Source organism: Lissotriton vulgaris, chromosome 2_1, assembly GCF_964263255.1.
Source record: "Lissotriton vulgaris chromosome 2_1, aLisVul1.2, whole genome shotgun sequence".
NCBI classification, from domain to species: Eukaryota; Metazoa; Chordata; class Amphibia; order Caudata; family Salamandridae; genus Lissotriton; species Lissotriton vulgaris.
The window spans coordinates 837,931,739-837,958,764 of NC_141687.1; the positions used below are offsets into that span (position 1 = coordinate 837,931,739).

Genomic DNA, 27,026 nt, shown 5'->3' on the forward strand with positions numbered 1-27,026 from the left:
CAATCCTGATCTTGGGCCGCCGAGGAGCCTGAGCCGTAGCTTGACTGCTGTTCCCCGTAATCACCTTCTGTGTAATAGAGGTCCTCTTCCTCTTCGTGCTCCGAGGGCTCCGGAGTTTTCGGCGGCTCTTCGACGTCGAACTCATCGTGCTCTTGCACCTCAGCGACGGCCGTTGCCGGCCTCAAGGGGATCTTGTAACTTCTCATCCTTTTATCGAAGTCTTTCTTTCTCTGGAGGATGTTCTCCATTTCGGCCTCGAGCCTTCTTTTCTTTCTCAGCATCTCCGCGGCCTGCTCGTCGTCGAGCGTTTCGGCTGCTCTCTTCGGCGGCGGCGTCGACGTTGAAGCTTTCTTCGGCTCCTTTTCCTTCGAAGTCGAAGACCCTTTTTCGGGGGCTTGCTTCGACGACCTTTGCTTTTCGCCGGTCTTCGGCCTCCGGGAGTCCTTCTCGAAGGATCCGCTGGGCTCTTTTTCGGAGGATGCAGCTTCCGCCATCGAACTTTTCGGTGCCGGTGCTCCTTTCGAGGCTTTGGACTCTGACTTTCGAGAGTCTGCCTCTGGCTTTCGAGGCTCTGTGGGAGTTTTCGGGGTCGTAGACTCTCCTACCTTGTCAGGCGTTTTCTTATTGGTCTCTGCGACCGTGAAGTCATCTGGACCTTCGGCGATGTTGTCCTAGTCGTCGGTGGAGAAGCCCAGTTCGTAAAGCATCGGGGCCTGTCCCTTGCCCTGCATCGTGTGGTGAGCTGTCCTCTGTTTCTCTCGAACTCGGATTGTCTTCGGCTTGAAGACGGAGCAGGCGTTGCAGTCTCTGCTCTCGTGGTCGATTGGCAGGCAGAGGTTGCAGACCGAGTGCTGGTCCTTCTGCGAGAACCTGTGGTGGCAGTTAAATGGTGTCTTGTCCATCCCTGTGCTCAGGGGGCCCCCTGTGTGCGCATTCCTTCAAAGACGTTGAAGATCTCGATGTTCTTCCCTTTCTTCGTCGTCTCAGGTGGTATTCTTCTCCCAATCTTTTCAGGTCTTTACCGCCGAAGAGTTGTTGTATTTACTCCTTTTCTCCTTCAAACTTCTGGAGCTTCACGCGACGAGCCAGACCCAACGGCGGAAAAAAGAATCTGAAGATGGCGCCCAAGGGTGGTAGCTTCCGCCGGAAGCATGCCGACGTCACCGAAGGTACACCAAATGGTGGGACGTCGACGCCCACCTGGGCTACAAAAAGAAAAGATAAAAGAGACTACGATTCTGGACCCAACCACCAGATTGCGGAATATGCACAGCATAGTGAATCCAGAAAGATTCACGCTGCAAAAATAGTATTACACCCTCCTCACACCAAGAAGCAAGAGAAGTGGCAGAATCTTAGCGGGGAGGAATGGGTAAAAAAACAAAAGTTAACGATGGCAATGAAGATTCTATATTTAAAGTACTGTCACACACAAAAAATAACACAGGCTTCGATAACAACTAGTGCATGAGCACACTTACATAAATCAGTATGCAACAATTCACATAGATGTGCCTTCAGTGATAAGTCACAGAGACCTGCAGATCACAAGGAAAAGTGAGGAACTGAAAAACCACTCTTGCCGTGCCTAACTGAGGAGAGCTGAAATGTGATACTGTTCCTTTAAATAAGTTAGCAGTTTAGGCTCAGGCAGTGGCAGGGTGCAGCAGACTAGGGGAATAGAATGCAAGCCATAGTTTGTTGATGACTTCTTGGATTTGTGATCAGCGTGATGACATCATCACTAACGTGGTGATACGCAATCATGCCTGCCTGGACAGGCATATGCCAGCCTGCCTATGAACATTTACCAGCCAATCACCATGCAATGTATGTTATTCTTTTTATTTTGAATTGAACAATTAATATTGAGACCACCAGCTGCAGGTTCAGAAATTGTATCCCCGGCCCTGTGAAATAAGTGCAGATCTGAAAGCACCTGCTCAAATTAAGCACTGCCCTAACTACAACAGAATCAAATGATTCAGATAACATCTCCCCCTCATGTAAAAATACTCAAAATAATGATTTTGGGTCTTATGTCTGATATTGCAGCATTTCGTTTAGAGGTTCTGGCAGATGTCCCTTAATAGGAGATCATGATTATATTTACTATTGCTCAGGAACTTTAAAGAAGACATTCTGTGGCGCTTTCACATAGGAGCTCTAAAACCCCAATGAAATAACTCTTAACTGCTTACTCTCCTAAAAAGGCAAAACACCAAAGAGACTGTTGTTTCTGCACAAAGAATCTAAATATCTAAAAAGTAGATTCTTCATAAGAGGAGGCCTAGTCCACCAGGATCCCTTAGTCAAAGAAACAGGTACACTAATCATAGACTCTGCCTCAAACACCACACCCTCGTTCTCCATTATGGAAATTCACTGGAGTCATAACCAGCCTGCTCAGCTTTAGCTTCGTTAGCCCTGTCCCCATAAAATGAAGTGAAGCAACTGCCTCTGCAAACCATGATGGGATATTGGTGCTGTAGTTCCACTTCCTTCATTGACTTACCATTTCTCTTTCCAAAAGAGGAAGTACAGCTAAACTCTAGATGATGTGTTTGTCTATGAACAATTGTAAACCTCAATTGATTATTACTATACACTTCAGATAGGTTGTGATAAATTCTGTATTAAAAAATGTCTGCAAGGAAAGTAATCCAGAATCCTGCATATATGCGGGAATATGGATATGTTTAGTACTACAACAAAACAGCTCACACTAATGCACTTGCATACCAATGATTTCTACTGATAACTTGATCCTTCAGTGAAAATCCAACACAATCGTAGATAGAATATACAAAATTACAGCAATGTTCTATCAACGTTTTAAATGGCAAGTTTTAACACATTTGATTAAATCACAAAAACGTGCATGCTAAGTTAGAAGGTGATGCTAGCATCAACAAAAGAAGGGTAGCAGACCTTTGGGTGACATGGGGTGGCATTTCATCTGATGTTTCACCATTCACAACTGCCGGTGGCTTTTCACCTTCATCTACCAAGATAAAAAAAGAAACCTCACTAAATTTGCCTGTAATGCAGTGCTCTGCAAGAATATGGGAAATGCATGCAAACATTTGTTAAAAGACAATATGTAGCACAAGTCGTGATTTTCATGCAAATATGGGGAAACGTACCAGCTTAGTGACGTTTACAAAACTTTTCTAAGAACTCTGTGAAGTTTTGCACCTCTCTACTATAGGGGCTGGGGCGTGGGCGGGTTCCTGTTACTCTATCAATTATCTATGCTGCAAAAGAAATTTACTTAACTGTAACTGTAGTTGTCCAGCGTTAGTATTTTTTGTTGATTCACAGATTCACATGCTTGATTATATTTCCCATCATCAGACGGGGAACCCTCAGTACATAGGATTGAATAGTAGTCCCTCTACAGTGTTGACTAGTATCAGCGAAACCCAGTGAACATACATCCCATCCACTGCATTATGTCTCCAAACTTAAGTCACATAAATGGAGTGAGAGAGACCTCCTCCACTTCCCTGAGGTATAAAGTGCCAGATCTTTCCAGTTCATAGTGTGTAAAAGAATCATATGTGCCTCTTGAACCAGGGGAAAAGGGTGAGCCCCATGGTACTCTATTAAAGAGTGGATAACTAAAGCTACAGGTAAGTAGCTTATTTATATTCCAGTATTTATTGGATCATTCATGGATTCTCATGTTTGAATACAGTTTAGCAAAGCAGTTCAAATACAGGATGAGGAAAGTGGCTTACCATATATGAAAACATTCTTCAACAAACTTGTCCAACAGATAACCCTGGCCATGATTGTGTTTCTAAGCAGTAGTGCTTAGTGAAAGAATACATGGAGCTCCAAAGTGCTAGTGTCAACGGTAATGGAAATAACATGACCATTATGAAAGACATCTCCCATTGTGTGCAAATCAAATGTAATAAGTGTACATTGTACCACTTGTTTCAGTGTCGGGGATCCATGGTTTGTTAACCAATGGAAGTAAGAGAGAGCAAAGTGGACCTGGCCCCAAAAGGCAGTTGAGTTTCCACCATGCCCAGCTTGTGGTGGACATAGTTTGGACATCAGCGGAGTCAAGTTTAATTACTTTTGGCAGAATGGATGACAAGGGGATGTCTTCTGCCTGGTCACACTCTGGAATGGAGTAATGCAAGCTGGCATTTGCATGGAACCATACTATGCAAACTGGCACTGCGCCTTCAAGTAATATAGCTGAAAGTCAGGGACGCCACAGCCGCCCCTGTTAGAGGGAAGTACGAGGGTGTCCCATCAAATCCAAGGCATGTGTCCATCCCAAATGAGGCATAGCAACAGACCCCAGAGAGCAGATAAAACAGTGTTGGTGAGTGGTAGGGATGTTTAAGAAGAGTTAAAGAAATCGGGGCAGAACAATCATTTTAATAATGGCTATCTGACCTACCATGGACAGTAGGAGTCGCAGCCACTGCTCAACCTGGACTAAGTTTTTTAATGGCAGGCCCATAAGTCAGAGAAATTACCTGCCCCTTATCCCTATGAATCATGAAACCAAGGTATCTGGTGGAGTCACCGCACTACTGAAGTGAGTATTCACATGGCACCGTTGCGGTAGAATTGAAACCCCCCAAAACTGAATAATTTCCCGAATAACAGGGGTAAGATTTTGAAAGTGATGGCGGATGAATGGCAAGATGTTGTCTGCATTCCTGGAGCCAAGAAGAGGGCCGGGACGAAAATGAAGTGTGCGGTGCATGTGTTTTTTCTGCAACTGCTGCACCAGTGGATCCATGGCTATAATAAAAAACAAATGGCGACAAGGGTATCCCTGTCTTGTCCCCCTGGTTACTACGAATGTGTCAGTAAATGAGCCATTCACATGAAGCAGTGCCACTGGTTCTAGTAAAGAAGCATATCCAGTGCTATGAAGCCGTTAGGGAGCCCTAGTTTCTGCAGCGTCGCCCGAAGAAAAGGCCATTCCAGAGAATCAAAGGCCTTTTCTGCACTGAGCAATTCTGGTGACTAGTTATTGAGTACAGTAAATACTGTGTGGAGGTTGAAAGATGTGGATTTATGGGGAACAAGCCCTGTCCGGACCAGAGAGAAAAACTGAATAATCAACAACGCCAGCCAAGTGGTAATTACTTTGGCCAAGACTTTATTGTCAAAGTTTATTAAGGAGAGGGGTCAGCATGAGGTGCAAAGTCTAGGGTACTTGCAAGGCTACAACAAAGTGTAATCACTGCTTCCCTCAGAGAGTACTGTAGAGTGCCCCCTTCAAAGGCTTCAACATGCACATCCAAGAGGTGGGGAATGACAATGTGTTTATGTTTTTTTTCAAACGTACCCATCAGGCTGTCGAGGCTGGGGTTCTTAATGCCATACAAGACATCAATGGCCTGCACAATTTCCCCTGGGGAGATAGGGTCGGTCAGAAACTGTCGCTGTGCGCCAGTGATCCACACCATTATATCCTCATCCAAATAGGTTGCTCTAGCATCATCTCCCCAAACCCCTTTGCCCTATCCCCGAGTTTGGTGGAATACAAATGTTTATAGCAGTGAAGTAGAATACGAGTAATGTCAGCGTTATTGGTGACCCTTTCGCCATTTTATAGGAGCTCTGGTATGTATTCAGGGTTACGGTTCGGCTGAAGGAGGCAGGCCAGTGTGCGGCCCTCCCCATATTGGAGGGCCTGAGCATACTTGCCCAGGAAAGAGATCATTCTCTCGGCCAGGAAGCAGAACTCCTCCTTCAATGTCGGACAACGGTGCAACTTTGCCCTGTCTTGTCTTAGTGCATCGGCCTGGTCCAGGTCCCCCAACTCAGCCTCCACCCATGTGATACTATTTCGAATGCCTTGGAGGAATCTAGCATGTTTCAAAATACATACTCCCCTAATGTATGCCTTGAAGGCATCCCACATGGTGGCTTGGCGAGGAACAGAGCCGGTACTTAATTAAAAATATTCCAGTATGTAGCCCCTAGGTTCTGTGCAAATGACTGAATCAAACAGAGCAGTGCTAGGGAAGCATATATCCTCTCCAGCCCCATACAAATGAGCTATGTAGGGTAATTTTAGCAGCGGGATCATTGGACAGTGTGGGGGGTAGGTACTCATGTGCCTTAACCAAAAAAAAGCGGTAGTTGACAAGACCCAGTAATCAATGTGTGTCCACACATCATGAAGAGCGGAGTAGAATGTGTATGCAGGTGTAGTAGGATGTGTGTGGAGCCATGTCTCTTTCAGAGTAATTGTCCCTTACATCCTGTAATATCCGGTTGGCCTGTAGTTTGCCAATATTGGGGGTTCCTGAGGAGTCAAGCAGCGGATTTTGCACCCTGTTGTGGTCCTCCCAGTCTAAAAGTGGCTGCGTCAAAATGTCCCAGTATGGATGAGAGCGTGTGAAAGAAATCAGGGGTATCCACATTAGGGACATAAACATTCACTGGTAGTACACAGTGGTCAGCCAAATGACCAGCAAGGACAACATAACGGACCTCCTTATCAATAAAGCTATTGATAAGGCTGGAGGGGATGCTTTTATGAATGAATGTACACCCCTCACCCCTGTTAATAAGTACTGTAGCTAGAAAAATAGCTGTGAGATCCCAAGGTTTTTGTAAATTCGGGGAGTCCTGTGGAGGGAGATTTGTCTCCTGCAAGAAAGTAATTTTTGACCGATGTCTATTGAGATAAGCCAATACTTGCTTGCTTTTGCGGTGTTTATTTAAGCCTCTGACGTTCCAAGTCAGAAATGTTATCTCAGCAAAAGAAGATCGCCCTTTTGAAGTCCCAGTTGTAATGGAATATGTATGATTTGCATAATAAAACAGCGAGTGTAATTAATTCCAGGCATTTGTTAACCACATCGCTGCTGTGGTTATTTTTCCCCTGTGCTGCAAATTGCCATTTTGCTGGTGTCATGACGAGCTCAGCTCGTCATCAGCACAGCTCAACTGCGCCTCATGATGAGCTGAGCTCGTCATGAGCATGGAAGGGGTTAAGGGCAAAAACAAAAGACAACAACAATCCCCAAGTAAAATGAATACCAAACTGCTAGGTAGATCCCGAATAAACCGACAAGCAAATAAAAAACACACAAATTATGGTATGGTATTCACAAGAGTGGACAACTCTACGAAACGGAGCTCACAAGAATAAACATCTGATGTGATACATTATATGGCTACAGGCATATGTGTGATTGTCCTGTCTAAGACATTACTGTGACGGTGAGTGTAAGAGACTGCTCAGCAGATGATCATCCAAGAATAACACCATTTAGAAGCGGAGTACAAGCATCTCAGCCAGGGGGAAAAGGTCCACACTCTGCAAGTCCTGCCAATCTGCCAAGACACGCTATGCAGTGGATAGCGGCGCCCGGGCGCTGCTAGATGGAAGGTCCTTACAGAAGGAAATTGATTCAGCTGGGGAGTCAAAGAACCTAGCCTTTAAGTCTACATCCACCAAGAGCCAAGCAGGGTATACCATACCATATTTGAAGCCTTTTGTGCAGAGGAGAGGTTTGACATCTTGAAATTTGCATCCTGCCTCTTGAACCATTATTGTGAAGTCAGGATAAAAGGATCGGGCAGATACTGTAATGGGCCCCACTCGTAAGCAAGACGGAGCACTGTATCTCAGTCCCCAAAGTTCAACAGGCGGACAATTATTTGGCGAGGAGATGTTTCAGGCAGTGACCTGGGCCCCAACGCTCTTTGTGTCCTCTCTACCACTAAAGTGTCCATGAAGCTCTGACGGTCAAATAACTCTATAAGCAGCTGCTCTACAAACTGGTCTGGACATCCTATATTGGTGAAATCCGCAATACCTGTGATGTGAATGTTATTTCTATGTCATCTCGCTTTGAGATTTTCGTTCTTAGCAGCAACTGCTTTGAGAAGTCGTTCCACCTTATCCAGACGTTTATTAAGGAAGGTAGTGTCATCCTCCAGGCCTGCGAAACGCTCCTCCGCACCATAAAGTGAGTGCTGTGACGTTCAATTCTTTCTCCCATGCGATCTAGGCAGCTGGTTAATGTTTTGAAATAGCATCTGTTGAGTAGAATCCAGCCCGCAACTCTGCCATGATGGCATTTGTCCTTGTTAATTGCTTCACAGCTCCATGATCAGACCCTTGCTCCTAGGAGTCTTTCATGATATCCGCTTTATCAGACTGTTTGGCTCTCTCAAATTGGAGCTTACATTGTTTAGGATCCCCCCTCCCCATGGTGGCAATAGGGGATGATTAGCAGAGGCTTTTGCAGAGGAGGAGGTGTACAGGCCCAGTTCGAAGCACTGGATGGAAGCGCCCCACACACAGCAGTTCATCGTGGTCAAAAAAGGGGCACCACGAAGGCACTGGCTGGCAAAGTGCGTTAGAGTTGGAGTGATCCCCCAAGGAGCCTCTAATGCAGTTCAGGAATGTAGGTACGTGGACCAGGGAGACGGGTCTGGTAGGCAGAGGTTTTTATTGTCCGGCTCCCAAGTGATGCAGGGGTTTTAATGTATGGAAGCTGGGCCAGTATGCTCCCAATAAGCAAGGCCCGGGGTGGCGAGTACGATGTGGCTAAAAGCGCTCCAGCACAGCTGGGGGCTCACCCCCCCACCGCGTACCCAGAGGGAAACAGCAATGCGCAGCGCAGGGTATCCAGACCCCCGAGAGAAGCAGGGGTCTTAGGGCGGTAGCACACTAGAGCTGCAGGCAACGCACAGGCAGCAAGTAGCGGCCCGACCAAGGCTGCAGAGTAATACAGCCTGGGATCTCCCAAAGGTATGGAGAAACTCACCCGCAGCCCGGAGCTTGAACCTCCGTCGCACCCTACTACAGGGCGAAGGATGTCTCTGACGGGGGGAGGCCTCACTGTGTCTCCTCGCTGCACGGTCGCTAATGGAAAGCCTTGGCGCCGCCCAGCCCAGTCTCAGCTAGGCCACCCCGGAAGCGAGGCTGGTCAGTGTCCGGTCTCAGCAGCGCTGGATCAGCAGCCAAAAAACACAGACAACATTGAGGACCAACTACCTGATGCGATTTGTGATGCAGTGGCAGGCCCAGCAGGGCTCGACAGCCCAATCCTCAGGCTCACCCGGGCTTCTGCTGCTGCTGGACCTCCGAGGAAGTCTGGGTCGACTTCGCGCATCAGGATGTGGCTGTCTTCACTCACTAAAGCCCGGTTCAAAAAATGAGCTGTATATCGCGTGAGCTACGGAGGTAGGCTGGACAGATTTAGAAAGATACATTTTGGGGCCTTTATACCACAAATTGTGGGCCGTCGCTGCCACAGCTCCACCGCAGTGCGGCCATCTTGGTTACCGACAAGGCCACATCCTTCCCAAAGGCTGCAAATAGTTGGTCTATTTTCAAAACAATTTAGTTCGGTCTTGATATAATGTCAGCAGTCTTCTCTCTGCCATGAATGTAGGGTTTGGGAAGTAAGTAGAGAAGGTTGTACATTAAGATGAAATGATAATGGGACTTTCATGATGAACTTTTGATTTGTTCTCAAGACTACTTTATCAAAAGTCTAGATATTGTTCTTGAACTGAAAAGGCTTGAATATCACTAACTCTTCTACCCGATCTGATCACTATGAACAGGTTCAAAAGGGAGCTTCATTAGCATTAAGCGAAACTTTTATTTCCCAAAGTGGTGCCTGTCTTTTGATTGGTGGGATTATCTGGAAAAATCCTCTCATAAATTCTTTAATATTATTGTAGAAAACAAGGGTGGTCTATAAGGGCTTCCCAAGTTCTTTGATATTGTTGGTAAGTGGGATATTACAGAAGAATACTTTAATACTGACTTAGCTAACACTAACAAATAGGGCAGGATTACGTGGATCCATATCAAAAGGATGCAATTTGTTTGACTTGGCATAGCTGCAGAATCTAAAGCATCTGAGGACAAGTTTTACATGTTGAATGAGTTCTCACTGTTTTTCACATTGCCATGAAGACTGTTGGAATCTGCAATCTTCCTAACTATAGCTGCTAAGCAGCCAAACAGTTAGGCGCAAATATTCTGGATTTGGGTAGAGAATTTGTCCGAGCACAATAAAGTTAGGGCTGTGCGGAACTAAGTAGGTTTTCCCACTGGCATGTTCCACAGTTCAGGAAATCAATGTTGCCTGGGTCAAGCTGGGGCTATCAAAACCAGGAGACACAAGTCTCTCATCTTCTTGAATAGTAGTCTAGGGGTCATTGGAACTAATGGCAGGCAGAAAGGAAATTAGGTTTCCAAATAATGAAGAACGATTCCTCTTGAGACCCTGGTCAGAACCATCTACTTTTCAATTTCAGGCATTTTTTGTTGTTGTTCATTGTAAATAGGTCCAACTTTGATTTCCCCACTGATGGAACACCACTTCCAGTAGGGGGTGGTTTATATCGCACTTGTGGCTTGTTGATCGAAACCTGCAAGGTTTGTCAGCACAGGTATTGTTTACTTCTGACACATATTCCACTAGAAAGTCTACCTTGTGCTTCAGTGCCCACATACATAGATGTGTTTCCTATGACAGTGCAAAAGATCTTGGGCCCCCTTGTTTCTTTATACAGTACATTCTATTTCCACTGTCTGCGTATATTAATACTTGCTTGTTCTGCATTTGTGGTAGAAAAGCTTTTAGTGCCAGCCACAATGCTCTGAGCTCCAGGCAATATATGTATGTTGACCTTTACAAACCACTCCAATCTCTGCTCTCATGCTATTTCTGTAGAAGTGCTCCCCATCCTGTTAGGGAGGTGTCTGTAAAGAATAACTTGGTGTTCTAATAGTATTAACAGCAGACCTGCGAAAATGTTTTCTTTGTGCCCACCATGTCAGGCTGTTCCTGATGTGTTGAGTTACGAATGAGTGAATAAATGACCATTTATAGAGCACACCAGATACAAATGAAGGCATCCCAGCATTAGCGAGCGTAGATTATATTTTTTACGTGTCTAGGGCTTGCTTAGTCAGTCATCAACACTTGGTCCATCAATGATGACTGATTAAACACCTCCTACCTTTTTTCTCATCGTCAACTGATGAGATTTATTTGGTTGATTTTTTGACTGGGATTTTGGACAGCGGAAGTGAATTTGCTTTTCTATCAGTCGTTTGTGATGTTGCTACCTCCTTACCTGCAGGAATCATTTTTACATCAGCTTTGTTCAAATCCAACGTAGTTGGCAGACAAGGCTGAGCCTTAGTAGCAGGCATAATAGGTTGCTTCTTATTTTTTTCTGCCAGTCTACTATTTCCAACCTTCTCTTCTTGACAGGAAAAGCAAGGAGTTGCTGGTGCAGAGACATTCTATTCGAAAACATGGGGCCCGATTCACACAGGTAAACTGAGACGAAAGTCTAACTTTACGGCGTTTGGTACTCACAAAGGGCATTTACTGCTTGTAAATGCCCTTTGTGAATACCAAAAGTTAAACTTTCCGACTTTCAGTATTCACAAAGTAGTAAATGCCCTTTGTGAATACTGAAAGTCATAAAGTTAGACTTTCGTCTCATTTTACCTTTGTGAATCGGGCCCTTTATGTCTAACCTCTTGTGCGATCCTTTAAAGTCTTATCAGGAAAAGTAACACATAACTATATTTTTTGGATTTGTGGTCAGGATCAAAGCAAGCTATACATAAAGTATGCTTTGCCTTTACATAAATATGCCTTTTGCCACACAAAGCACAGTTGAAAAAAAATACTGTTCATTCTTTCTGCTTTTCAGTCATAACAGCACAGAAAGGCAAAAAACTTGAGCATATTACTTGCTTAGCAAATTTGTGGAATTTTGTAGTGAAAAAGTCAAATGTAGGGCTGAGCTCTTGAAAGTTCCTCTCACAAACTAGCAGTGCAAAAAGCAGTTGGGCCTCAGTGGAGATGAAAGGGTTTCTCCACCTCATTGACTATAGTTTGGGTGACATAAGGTAGATGGATACATAGGCCCCCTGATCAGATGATATTAGTCAACACAGCAGCATGACTATTATTCAATTATGTATACTGGGGATTCCCAGCCGGGTGATGGGTAATATATGAAAGAATTTGAATCTATGAAAGTTCCAACGATGGGGAACCTGGAGCTCTTAGACAGTTGTACTGTCAAAAATTTACATCAATCTACTGCAGGGTCTGGAAAAGTTACCTGATGAGCAAAAATAATTTTCCAGGTTATAAATATCTCACAATCTGGAGCACTGATCTGGCGGGTCTCTATACACCTGGTGAAGCAGAGGATGACCACTTGCCTGAATTCTGAAGCGGCTCAATGGACGGCAGAAGATATCCTGTCAGTAGCTGCAGCCTTTCCTCCACTTTGAATACAGAGTCCAAAGGGAGATAGACCATGGCATATGTCGATCAGCCTATGATGTTGTGCTCAAGAAAGGTGTGCTTCTGAGTCACAGCAACAAACACGCAGCACCCGCTCTACATAGTAGTATGCAATAAGACACTTCGGTCTCGGTTAGACCCAAACGAGGCACTTACTCTACCTAGACCCAATCAGTACCATCACCACTCTACTGCCAACAGAAAGCAGAGTAGACACCAACATAGTTGGGAAAGCACAGTCATGCTCATGGCCCTGTTCCGTCAGGTGGCCGACAAGATTAGCTTCCTTGGGAAGCCAAAATACCCCACCTTTTCCATCCCAATTATAAATGTAATTCTCACCTGCATCGCTGCCAGACTCACCTGTAAGAAAAAGATATGTGTCAGGAATAATGAATGATTTAATTCACAGAAAAGCATTGCTTAGATTAACAGATTTTCTAAATTAAGGCTAATCATTGCTGAAGCTATATATGCTTTAGAGGGAAGGTGGAGAGAGGGAGAGAGAGAGCGCGCAGAAACGTGTGTAAAAGGACTTCTCGTGAGACTAACAGATCAAAGATCATGTGTAGGCTTATCATACATCCTAATTTAGACACATATTATATACATTAGCAGGTATGCTTTGCAGGCTTGCGCTAGGAGTTTACAGGTGAGAATGAACAGTTGGTTCATGCATATGCATGGGCCCTTTAACCACAGAGTCAGATATAACCGGATTTGCATAAATATTTAGTATATAAATCTACTATTAGAAAAATAAAAGTTACAAAGATGTATAATACAAAGAGGGTTGCACATATTTTGAGTCATCTTTTGGGTGTCTGGGAAGGAGTGTGTTAGTAGCATTTTAATGCTATTATTTACCATTGTCAATCAATGATGATAATTAGCGGACAATTCTTTTCATACTTGCTAAAATGTGTTTTATGTATCCCCATACCAACTTGTTTTCCTACTGTCCTCATTCTCTCAGGCCAAGGAATATGAGAAGCTATCAGAGCAGCACATGACTGTGCAATGGCCATTCATCAGGGATTATGGTGAACATGCTAATCTTTCAACAACTGGCACTTACACACGCTGTAATGAGTCCTTTGGAGCAGCCCTACATTCTATATATGCTTTAATTGTCACATGTTGTGCACCTTAATTTGATCTCACAAAATAAATATAAATGTTGGGCTCTTAGCCCCCAACCTTCACTTACCAACCTTCATGCTTGCACTTGTCAATATGCAAAAAGAACAATTAAAGGACAGAATGCAGAACAATGTCATACATTCACCCCAGTACAGAGATTTGGGCCCAAATCAATTGTTTCTTTGCTCCCCATGCCATTCCAGTTTGCACCCAGCCATATGCAAATCAGTCTTGACCCTGCGCCCAATGGAACAGTCCAGTCCAAAATGCCAGGCCAGGTTCTCCCTGGACTGGAAACAAGCATCCTAGGACTGGTTTTGGGGTTTCACCCCTCAACAGCCAGGATAGCGTGACTCCAGTGGCATGGAGAGCACCGGACACACGTCTGGGCATACCAATTCCACTTGGGGTAACAAATGTAAAAATAACAATTGATGGACAAAATGCAGAACCATGTCATACATTCACCACAGTACAGAGATTTGGGCCTAAATCCATCGTTCTTTTGCTCCCCATGCCATTCCAGTTGGAACCCAGCCATATGCAAATCAGTTATGACCGTGCGCCCAATGGGAACAGTCCAGCCTGAACTGCCATGCCAGGTCCTCCCTGGATTGGTAACAAGCATCCTAGGACCATTTGCGGAGTTTCACCCCTCATCAGTCAGGATAGCTTGACCCCAGTGGCATGGAGAGCAATAGACAATAGACACCTTATGTGAGTTTGATAGTCAACAGAATAATAGCAATTATGTATTTTTTTATAAAATGTAGGAACATGGAACCCTGGGGATGCTGCAGGATCCAGTTTTAATTCAAGAAAACATTATGTATTTGAATCTTTTCCTAAGAAGACGTGGACCTACCTAAACAACCCCTGCTTTGGGTCTTATATAATGAAGTGATCAGGAGATCATTACCTATTATGTGAGCCCATCTCACCACATGAGGATGTGGTATACTTTTCAAAGAGTGTAGTATTTGTTCCAGAGTGGCAACTTGCTACCTCGATGCTCCCATCCCTACTCTACATATACACATGTGCAAAATGGCCTCTGTATCAATCAATGTTTTGAAGATGCCAAAGAAAGGATATAAGGAATGGCAGGCAGGCTACACTAGGGCTGTGGCAGAGGATTGCCTCTCAAATGTAAAGGGTGAAGCCCTTTGGCTGCCTTTTTACTCCAGAAATGGCCCCTGTTGGAAGCCATTTTGTATGAAAAAGGACGATGGCAGGGCCATCAATGCAGGGCGGCCTGCCGGATCTTTGAGCACAAAAGACAGACCTCTATTGGGATTATGTCCCTGGAGAAAAGCAAAACGAGTGCCCCACACTTTCGCTGGGAGTTTTCTCTCAATGTGTGCAGGACACGTGTGGACTTTCGGTCTAGGACTGTCATGGAAAGCATCGTGTTCAAGGACTGGATAACACTGAAAGGAATGCTGCTCTAGAGGGGTCACCCAGAGTAGAGCTACCCTCTGACACCTTTAGCATACATATCAGTCCAGCCAAAGGGTTTACAGAACAGCAGAACCAGTGGCGGCTCTGCTGCAGGGAAAAAACACATTCCCCCAGTGAGGCAAGGGAACTGAATGGTTGGCGGACAAGGCACCCAATAATTATTTGCTAATGAACTCTTTAACCCTCCTCCAGATCAAGCCCTTAGTCACATCAATACAGTCCTCTCTCAACAATGACTAATGTTTGGACTCAGAAGCATGAAAATTTGGTTTAAGTAAATGATATTGAAGCATCATATGTTTTTGTGGTTGAAAGATGAAGGAATTTAGAGAATGTTATTCGGACTATATTCCAGTGAGAGTAGCACAGACAATGATAACTCCTTTGCTACTGAGGTTGGTGTAACAAAGCCTTCACACTGAAGGATAACCGGCTATGGATAAACTTCCCAAGGTGCCACTCTGGATTTGGAACGTTTCAAAGCAACTCTTCCAACACGGAAATAGGTGGCACCATTAGCTTCGAGACAACCTTATACCTCTGTAGTGATGACACAGGGCTATATAAAGTTAAGACCCTTACGCTCTGACATCAGTTTTCAATGGAAGACCTCCACATCCTCAGATCCAGATATGAATGGCTGTTGTCTGACAGTGTGCAACATTCAGCTTGGCAGCGTTTTAAGAACCTAAAAGTCTACTTAACAGAGAGGAAAGAGTGTGATGAGGAATCTCATGGTTAGAGAATCCACCAGAAACAGCATTATGGAAGGTAAGTTACTTGTTCTTCTTATGGATACTTCTAACTGCAGATTCCTAACCTTTTGAAAAAATACCAAAGCAATGCATGTTAAAAGTGGAGGCTTTGAGGAATAGACATAAATCAAATAAATCGTAAATCATACGTTCTTATATAGCGCCTTTCACCGTAAGGTCTCAAGGCGCTTGCTTTGGGAACCCGTCCTGGCTTTTTCCCTGTGAGATAACCCCTACTGGGCATCTCCAAGGTGAAAGCCAGGCATCCCATCGCGGTGGGGCCGTAGTGGAGATTAAGCACGCTATTGCCCAGAGTTGCAGAGTGTGAACCCATGATTTGAGTAGGCACCGAGGCGAGAATTATCGAGTTTGTGGACATAGAAGTCCTAAAAGACCAAGCAGGCTAAATGGCCCTCCCATGTACTTCTTTGTCGGGAAAAGTAGGGCCTGGTGAAGTTTGGTATGGACACACACATAGCAGCCTGGCACATGGCAAAACCGAAACACTTCCAGCCAATATGCGGCTTCCAGCCGGTGTGGCTCACCGGTTAGAGGAGGCAGATCCGGACGCAGAGGTCAGCCCCGGGACCAGGGTTCAATCCCCGACGCGGCAGGGTCTTGAGCTCAAAATGTCCACGGACTCGATAATTCTCGCCTCACACTCTGCAACTCTGGGCAATAGCTTGCTTAATCTCCAGTACGGCCCCACCGCGATGGGATGCCTGGCTTTCACCTTGGAGATGCCCAGTAGGGGTTATCTCGCAGGGAAAAGCCAGGACGGGTTTTGCTCTGGTATAATGAGCACAAAGACCCTCAGGAGGCTCCTTTGTATCCAGGACATGTTACGTTTTTATGCACAGTGTGTTCCACCTGGACAAGGCCTGCTTCTGAATTAGCTTTCCCATCTTAGCATAGGCTTCCGCATATTGCTCCGAAGTGCATTTAAGGTGAAAGCTAAGAACTCTTTTTGTGTCCAACTGGTGGTGCTTCTTCCCCTCCTTAGAGGTACGAGGTTGAGCAAAAAAGTAAAGTGTGATAGACTATCCAACAAAGAAGGCGAAAAGTAAGAACAAGTTTTCAGCACCAATTTGTAAGGGAAGGAGGTGGTATAAGGAGATAGAACTGAGAGCACCTGAACCTCCCTGAGAGTGTGTTTAGAAGTAAGTGCAATGAAGAATACTGTATTAATCGTCAACAATCTAAGTGACCACCTTTACACAGAAACGAAGGGAATGCATATCAAAAAGGTGAGGAACAAATTACGATCCTACTGAGGCATACTAGAGGAAGCAGGAGGGACCACAAGTGAGCTCCTACAAAAACACAACAAAACTGGTGACTTGAATAACAAAGGATCGTCAGGAAAAGTAGGAGGGCTGAAAGGGCAAAGAAGTACCCTGCAGCAGTGCCTACCGCAAAACCCTTGCTGGTCCAAAGATAAAATTAACAACAAAACAAAGCCAGGCTTGCCTAGAGGTTGGCAAATGCTAAAACAGTTGATGGACAGAATGCAGAACAATGTCATACATTCACCCCAGTACAGAGATCTGGGCCTAAATCCATCGTTTTTTTGCACTCCACACCACCCCAGTTCAGACATGGTCATAGGCAAATTAGTCTTGACCCTGTGCCTATTGGGAACAGTCCAGCCCGAACTGCCAAGCCATGTCTTTACTGGACCGGAATCAGGCATCCTAAGACCGGTCTCTGGCTATCAGCCGTCTTCAGCCAGGATAGCTTGACTCCAGTGGTGTGGAGAGCATGGGACTCACGTATGAGCATATCCATCCCACTCGGGTGACAAAAGCAAAAACAACATTTGATGGACAGAATGCAGAACAATGTCATACATTCACCCCAGTACAGAGATCAGGGCCTAAACCCATCATTTTTTTGCACTCCACACCACCCCAGTTCAGACATGGCCATATGCAAATCAGCCTTGACTCTGTGCCTAATGGGAACAGTCTAGAGGTTGAACTTGAGGGTCACTGCACCAGCCACTAACGTTGGTAAATGAACAGAATGAATAGATTTGGTAAATGGTCAGCTAGCCATGAAACTAACATACACTTACTTTGCAGGCATATTGAATCTGTTCAGTCGGTGCGATTCCAAGCATGGAGGTTGCTAAGAGAGGAGGTCTTCCCGAACAGGCAAGAGGAGCAGAGGGAAAAACAGACACAGAAGATCAAAGTACAACACTCGCCTGGCCAAATTTGGGGCTACCAGAAATATCTGAACCCTCCATTCTGATCTTCTTCAGAACTTGGGGCAGCGGAGGTAGGAGTGGGTAGACATACACGAGAGCAGTCCCACTGCAATTGGAACACAGGCTTTTCGCAGAAACTCCAAAGTACAGCAGTCATGTGTTCTTGACAGCGGCAGAAACTCCAACGCACAGTAGTCCCATGTTCTTGACAGTGCGAAAAATATCTAGCCACCACATGCTCCACTATGTGAAGACATCCACCTACAGGTGAATATGCGATTTGTGATTTGCCAGATGACGTTTGCGGAGCTCGACCACCCAGCATTCAGTTATTTCGCCAAATGACAGACTCTCATAAGGATACCCTGGGAGTTCAACCACTTCCAGAGTCTTAGCACCTTCCAGCACAAAAGCCACAACCCTACACCTCCTCCCTGCTAGTTGCAGTACCCGTCAGGACGTGGACTTGATTCTCTTACATTGGAAGAAGTAAGACCTTCGGAGCCAACTGAATGGCACAAGGTTTCCAGCAGGTTGATATGGTGCCTCTGCTCCACAGGGAAACAAAGGACCCTGGTCTCCATCTTTCCTATTTAATACCACCCCAGTGGATGCCCCAGGCTGCCTTCTCTGAAATACAGATATTGTCCCCATGCAGCATGAGTATTGAACCCCCTGCAGGCGTAGGTTCCATATAAACCACCAGGCCAGATAACCAGTAAGATGCAGGAGGCCACGAAGCCTCAGATCCACCTGTGCCAGAACCTAGGAGTGAAGCCAAAACATCGGGATTATAACCTGAATGTCTCTGGAACGTCACGTGGCCCCAGCAGGCCACCATCCCTGTGATGGCTGTGATTCAGAAGGGGTCGCAAATTGCAACCTACCTCATTAATATTCACGAGGTAGGTCTATTTGCAACCCACTACTTATCGCTAATGAAACTCAAAAAAGTTTCATACCTTAGAAATAGCAATTTCCTAATCACAATTTGTGGCAAATCGCAATAAGAAAATTGCTATTCCTAAACTTTTGTACATCTAGACCTAAATTATTGAACATAATCATACTTTGTTTTAAAACTGTTAATGTAAGAAAATAGTTACTTGGCTGTAAAGGTAGTTTTTTGGTATTTGGCATCTTTCATAGACTCACATGGTTAAATCATCACCATTGTTGACTGTAACAATGTCGCCTAAGTAGCCTAATCACATTTTCAAAAGAACCAAAGTTCAACCAATGAGAGACACTCGTAATGAATCCCACACCCTGCAGATGCCACTATGATTACGATTTCATAGCACTTGAATGAAGGACTGTTATGTTACATGATCTTCTTGAGGGGAGTCACATGTGAATCTATGAAAGATGCCAATACTGGAGAACTACCATTACATTTAACTGTTTCCTTCTCAGTATTGGATCTTCAATGGACTCATGCACTTGAATCAGAATAACTAGCAGTGCAGAATTTTCCAACATATTAATGTGGGTCATCAAAAGGGATTAGAAGCAGATTTGACTTTCTAAAATGTCTGCCCCATCCAAGTAGAAGCTTAACATCAAAATAATGTAAAGCTTTATCAGGGATAGTGGGTAGATTTGGAAAAATGCTTTTCGTATAATAGACAATTTTAGATGGAAGTCTGAAGGAACCTTGTGTATGAACTTCAGGTTAGTCCTTATTGCTGTTCTATCACTGTGAAATTGGACAAAAGCTTCTAATCTGGGGAGGCCAGTATCTTACCGACCTTCAGAGCAGATGTCAACTGCAGAAACATGACAGAAATGTTATTCCAGCCTTCTGAATTTGTTCAAATGGTTTTCATATCAGGGGACAGATCTGAAAAGTCAGTTTTAAACTCTTAGCCGTCTGTTAGTACATAGAGAAAGGTTGTTGAGTTCTCTTCTGAAACAAAAGACAGCAGCAACATGAACTTTAACTGAGGCTTGTGCATGGCCCAACATGTGAAGATTTAGCAGATAAGAAAGTCTGATGTGGCATTGCGGACAATGGGTGCCAATATTGTAGTTTGCACCACATGAAAAACCCGTTCAACTTGGCACAGTAAGTTTTATTCGGTGACACAGATCTTGCCTGGGCCAAGATCGCTCTCCAGTCGTCTGGAATGCTTAAATGTCAGAATTCATCGTGCTATGAAGCCAGGCGTGTAAGTTCAGCAAGGCTGGGTGTAGGATCGGATTTTTTTATCAGGTCAATAGGTTCGGTGATGGTGATAACCGGATCTATAGTACTTCTTAGAGAAGTAAACGTTCCATGAACCAAAGCAGTTTCGGCTGCGCTGGAGTTATTAAGTTTATCCGAACTTTTGGGATGAGTGAAAGAGGCAGAAATGCATAGGCAGATACCCCTGTCCATTATATCAACAGGGCACTTCCCCACGATCCTAATAACATTCACCTGCTGGCATAGTACTGTTGCTATTTGTTGCAAAGAGATCGATTTTTGATTTGCCCAATTGCCAGAATACCTTGCTGATCCGATTTTGTTTCATTTTCCACTCTTGACAATAGTCCTTACTCTGATTTAGGACAAACTCACTCTCGTCTTGTCCTGGCAGAGTCCAGCCAACTCTTTAGATGCGATTTTTTCTAATGTGAAGAATCTTTCAACAGACCCTTCTGTACCGCTAGTCTGGTCAGACCATTTCGCAGTACCATTTGTTATTAGGACCCCGTCAATTTCATCGATGGCGACCTAACTAGTAATCAAGTCAAGGAATTGGTCGAAATTTAATGTTCGGGCCTTGAACTTGCAACTTCAGAGTACCAAACCAGTCCTAAAGCAAATAGCCAACTCTGATCAGGGCGCGATAGATAGCTGGATTATGAATTCTTTATTCTTTGGAGGCAATTCTATTGACCAAATTTAACCACTTGGCAAAATCCCATCCACTTACTCCTTAGTTTAATTAAATACTTTGCCAGGAGAAAAAGTGTTGCAAGGGCATGGAAAGGCTCTGGAGAAAGTCTTATGAGGAGTCAAAAGCTCAATATAGCACAGCTCTAGAAGACTATCAAGGGCTCTGAAGAACAGCGAGAGCATCATTCTATTCAGATGAAACCAGTAATACTCAAAACTGTCCAAAGACACTCTTTAATGTGGTCAAAGAGCTTTCCAACCCTAGTAAAACGTCCCCAGCGCCCTCGTTCTTTCAGTCTCAATGCGAGGAGCTGGCCCACTTCTTTATTCAACATTGGTAAATGCATTAGGTTTCGCCAATGTGATTAACAATAAGCTGTTTGTACAGGTGAAACCTAAACAAATATATATCCGACTTGATATCCAAGTTGACTACTGGTACTCAATTTCAATTCAATTCAAAGAAAACTTTATTCGGATTGCAAGAAATCCATAAAAGTCACATATTACATTAAAAAAGTACATGTTTAAAAAATAGTTCAGACAATTTCCATGAATAATTAAAAAGAAAACTGCAATTGGTTTTTCAAGTATCAATGCAAACAATCAAAGTCAAATTGTTAAAGTGCATATTAATGTGCATTCCAATTTAGCTAAAATACTAAATGCGAGGGGGGCATTTTTTAGGCACGTAAACATTTCAGGGAGGTTCCATGGATTTCCGTGCATAGGAGATAACTTTCAGAAATGAGCTAGCACGGAAAATCAGTTCATCATTTTCTAATTTTAAAAGCAAAAAATATGATTGAATTAGGGAAACTGGTCTTTGTTTTTTAAAATATGGGACTAAAAACCACTTAATATATTTCATGAACAATTTACAATGGAAGAAGAAATGTGAGTCATTTTGCCTGCTGTGTCCGTCGCAGGGGCAGGGGCCAAGCTCATGTCCAGGATTCCTTGTGCTATGGCCCATGGGAAAGGAAAGTAAATATTTTAAAGATCCAGCTCTAAGGCGAAATGGTACTCAGTTAAGTACCCGAGTAACATAAAACCTGAAGAGAAAATGCAAGAGTAATTTTTTGTATTGAATTAAATAAATGACCAGTAGATGGCAGTGGTGTCCAGTTGTTCCAATATGGGGAGAAAGTGACATGAGATCTTCAAACGGCTTCGTGCAGGCACACTGATATAATTGCCCAAAACAAAATCATAAATACGAGTTCAAGAACTTAAGCCCTCATAAAATGTAGAGTGAGATCAAATGAATACTCCTCGGTAGTGTCACGATGGAATATTAGGAATGTAGCACAGATGTTTCAATGCGAGCAGCAAGTGAAGGTAAACAAGACAAGAAAAACAAAGTTCCACACAACAGTGGATGGACACAGTAAGTCAACACCTGGAACTGATAAGAGCCCCCTTTTGAGATATATTAAATACAAGATATTTCACAAGCATAGCACAAGCGCTGTGTAGGCAAACATAAAAAGTACACAATAATTAAGTAATACTATCAAAAAAGTGCCGCATCAGGTCGCATAATTTGCCTTTTCTTGCCGCATAATTTACTCAATCATGCCCCATAATTTGACCCTCCCTTGTCGCATTATTTCAGTGGCCCTGGCTATAATTCACAGCTTAATTACTTGAACTGACAAAATATCTTAGTTCGGGTGTAGCCAAAACTCCCATTACTGCATTTTCAGTTTGTAAAGTGAATATAAATAAAAGTGTCTCACAACAACTCCTATTGGCTGGTAAAGCAGTTCGTACCAATCATACACTGAAGGGATCTGTGGCGTCATGTTGAAAGCTGACAGGGCACGGTCGACCTCTACTCTTTGGTAGGATGGTAACCAATGTACCATTTAGTAGGTTAATGCGAACGTGGATTGTATAAAACGCTCAGAAGCGGCAAACATGTTTTAAAAGATAATGTATTTGGTATAAAAGCGAAGTGTACTGAGTGCCTACTCCTACTGTAGAAACCAAGGTGGATAGTAACGTGCTGTCTGTCCCCTTGGTGTTTTATAGACATCACCGTTGTGTGTTGTTTTTTTATTTATTAACTGTTAATTCTGCAAAAGTGAATGACAAATTATCTGGCGGTGTTAAGAAATCTACATAGTTTGGGGACCAGTTTAGATTTATAGAAACTCTTGTAGTGAAATGTTGCACCAGCACTTTAATATGGCGCTTCAAACCACATGGCTGTAATTGCGAAGCGGTGTAAAATACATATCATACAGTAATATAATGGTTCTCAATTGGGTGACATGGAAAGAATGGAAGGAAGGCTAAGCTGGTCTTGCCAGGATTCGGACTAAAAATCTGCAGGTCACAAAGAGTTGTCAGCAGACAGTAAATAACTCACTGAGCCATTTTACCTGGTTAAACGTTTAAAATAGTATTTTCTACAATTAAATAATAACACAATTGGCGTGTTTCCTTGTTTTGTCTGTGCACAGGACATACACTTTCATCACATAGAAAATAATAATTGTGTAATGACGATGTTGAGAGACTGTTTCATTTTGTGTACTGATCAACGTTTTTCGTACTTTACTACAACGATTCACAATCAGATTGTGGTCTGGTCTATCAGGCACATGCATCAAAGGGTTTTGCGATCGCAAACGGTGCGAATCGCAAAAATCGTCTGTTTGCGATTGCAAAATCTGCTTTTGGAATGCATGAAGGCCCTCGCAATGAGAGAATTCGCAAATATTTGCGAATTCTCAAATTGCGATTGCATTTAAGGAATCGCAAAAAGCAATATTGATGCATGTGCCTGTATAAGTATTCCAATTAACAATTCACTATGGAAGCACAGTAAGTTTTCAGTGAACGAGGTGTACGTATGTTTTCGTACTTGAAGGTCACGTTGATGAAACAGGTCTTTAAAGTCCACATGTATTAAGGATTGCGCAGTTTGTTCGCACAGTATTGCGCAACTTTGCTCCGACTGTGGGCTTTCATAATGATTAGTAAATCGATGCAGTGTCACACGAGCACAAAAGATGAGTAAATACCTCCCAAGTGCCTTTGTCAACTACACACCACCAGACATGTTGGATGGGCACCACTGCAAACATCCTTTCATGCCCTTGCCAAACGGGCCCTCCTTCCACGCCATGTTTTAGATGAGGCATTGAGGGAATGAAAGCTGCAGTTCGTCAGCCACAACATGTTCTTGAAGTGGCTAATGTCAAGATTGGTGCTTTTAAAGCCTGGGTTCGGTAAAGGCCAAAGTGGCTGAGCTTTCCATTCTCATACAAAGATCTCTTTAAGACTCGTCCTTTCTCTTTCAAGGAAAGGTGTAAAAGTGAAAAAGCAACAATGTGGAGGCAAGTGCGCTCACTGCTCTCAGGAAGCGCGCTTCCAAGTCGAAGGAGTTTGAGCAGCAGGGCAGGTTATCGAGAGCTTGCGTGAGAAGCCTCCTCGTCTCATGCTAGAACAAATCCCATTCTTAGCAGTGCATATCCCCTGCTACGAGAGATACCACAGCTCGACACTGGAGAACTTTGCCGATTTGGCCTTCGCGAACTAAGTTGAGAATGCTACTTCGCCAGGAAAGCATGTGCCCTGGGGAAAATCAGTGGCAGATCTCAAACGGAGAGATAGAAGCCAAAACATCACCTCAGTGAAGCAGGAAGAGAAACAAGCAGGGTGGCTAGTGCGGTTCACCTGTAAGCTGGGAAACCGGGTTCGAGTCTCGGCAGGGCCGCTCCAACATACTGTGATTCTGAGCAATCAATCTTCCCGTGTCTAATAAAATGAATGTGTCCGTCTATAGCAACTGCTGCTGGTGTAAAGCGCTCTGATACCTCAGTTCGGGTCGAGTTAGCGCTATTTAAAACTCAAAAAAGAAAAAAATATGTTCCAATCATTGTGTAATAATAAATGAAAGAAAAAAAAAACAGCCAGCATTCACACGCTGCAGCCAGGCTGAGAATAATTACATAAAAGAGCAGAAAACGATGTAGAAAATGCTTTATTCGATTTCAAATTTATAAAACCATAAAAGCAACAATTCATTTACAAATATACAGACCTACTTAAGTTAAGAACAGCCAACACATTTTCTTTTCCTCAATATACTTTTTAAAAAACCCAACATGATTTCAACGCAATACTCATCATTCAATAACTGCAAAAATAAAAGGCATTGCCGCCATGAACCCTGCTTCAAAAAGGGTTTAATCCATCTGGCCCGTTCAATAGTGTAAAATTTACAAAAAAAGATGACATATAATAAATATTGATTTGATAGATTATCACACGGACATTTAATAAGCATTCTGGACCAGTCATTGGTATTCGGGAATATGACCAGGCGAAAAAAATAATCGAATCTGAACCTGGTCAAGATGTACCTGTCGTACCCCCTTATACAACATGCTAGATAGGGCTGGATGGTGACAGAGGTCAAAATAAGTTGATGTTTCATCACAGATTTTTTACTTATCTCCAGCCCCAATCGTAACAATTCAAAATGGTTCAAACACAATGCTTTAGGATCTTTTCTAGAGATACTAAGTAAGGAATTGGGGTCACAAAAAAATTCTGGTCTACCCAAATCATTTGAAAGATTACAGATGTATTTCAACCATAGGATCTTTCTCGCCTGATCCAGACCCATAGAATCTTTAATCATATCCAGGTCCAATCCTAAATCAGGTGACGTCCAAACTTTATGCCATAATAGCATCGGTTGTATTTTTATGATATCTGTAATATAGCAGATCCCCAGTTCGCTATGACAATTAAAAACAGATACACTTTGGGGAACGGCTAAAATGAATCTTAAAAAAGCATTCTCTACTAATTGAATTGGTAAAACATCACAAAATCCCTAAACCCCTGCTCCATATGTAGCCACACTGATACACTTTGCTTGATAAATTTTCAATAAAATTTCCGGTGGCCTCTTGCCCATCTATTTGGCGAAAATGATCAATGCCGCCGTCGACCTCTTAAATAGTAGGGCCCTATTCTTAATTGCTGGTCCCCAAGACCCTGAATCCCCCAATAAAATCCCACGGTAGGAGAATGTTTTTGTAGGTTCAATTTTATCTTCATACAAACAACAATGACCGGGTCCCCATAGGCAATATCATGCAATTCCAAATGTGTACTTTGTATTGCAACTTTTACAATTATCTCCCCTTTCTAATAAGCAATTTGGGTAGAGAGTACACCGTTTATAAGACAATTTAAAAAGCCTCCATCCCATCTATGACAGTCTGAATAAATGGACGACACAATAATGTGAAACTACTGTGAAAAAAATGTGAAAAGGCGAGATGACACCTCACCTGCGAACTACCATCGGGCTATCTGGTCGGTACTCACCAGTTTAACCCTGTTCTCATCATTGGCGGTCATCAAGCCTTAAATGAATGTGTCCAAAATGAATTTTGTGTAAGTGCATATAAGTGCAGTGAGAAAGTGCACAACAAACTAAAATACAAAATGTGTGATGCAAAGATAGGCATGCACGTTTTTTTCACTTTTATTCTTTCACTTCGTGCAACCTATCAGGTTAAAAAGCGGGGTTTGGATCCTAATCATGCAGCCCAAAACCACAAGCCAAAATGTTTCATTGCCTTATATACTTTTTAGGCAATTTCTTCAGGGCAGTAATTTTCTTGCCAATGCATCAATGCTGGACACACCATTGATTCATCGAGACTGTCAACAAAAAAGACAAACATACATGGTCTTTACAATATGCCCGCAAAACTACATTCCTGTGAACACATTACTGCACAGAAAACACATTAAAATTCCTCATAGTCACCCTTACTCAGCCATGGTGACTTATATCGGCCGTAAGGATTAGTATAAAATATGGGCAAAACCCCTCCTGTGAGTCGCCCTCCATTTCCAGTCGATATCTGAATCTACAAATAGGCAAACATCGAACAGTGAGAGGTAGAGAGTAGTGCATAATTACCCCGCCTCAAATGGGACAACACTTGTTCGGATCTCCTTCAATGACACCCACGGGGTCCACTCTCCAGGACACCCACTCCTTACCGACCTGAAATGAACGAACCTTGCCTTGTCTCCACCCGCTCAGATGCGCTTAGTTCGCGTTCGTATTTAACTACAGCTGCGTCCGCTCAAAATCTCGTGTTCGCTACAGACAATGTCGCGAGACCGTCACCGCCATCTTAGAACGGGATCCAGATCACTGGTGCCGCTCCTCATAGTGTATGCTCCAATCATACAATCACCTTCATCAATTAAAATCTGTATAAACA

General features: G+C 43.5%; 1 protein-coding gene across 5 annotated transcripts in view; it reads right to left on the minus strand.

Annotated features, from left to right (window-relative positions):
* The window catches only part of IFT54 (intraflagellar transport 54), a 372,547-nt gene that overhangs the window by 90,949 nt on the left and 254,572 nt on the right, over nt 1–27,026 (minus strand). For all 5 annotated transcript variants that reach the window (XM_086956264.1, XM_086956262.1, XM_086956261.1 and 2 more), the window contains 2 exons: nt 12,642–12,662; nt 2,932–3,004 (listed from right to left, as the gene is read on the minus strand). In XM_086956264.1, the coding sequence (XP_086812390.1) occupies nt 2,932–3,004; nt 12,642–12,662 (94 nt within the window). The remainder of the gene's footprint in view (nt 1–2,931; nt 3,005–12,641; nt 12,663–27,026) is intronic.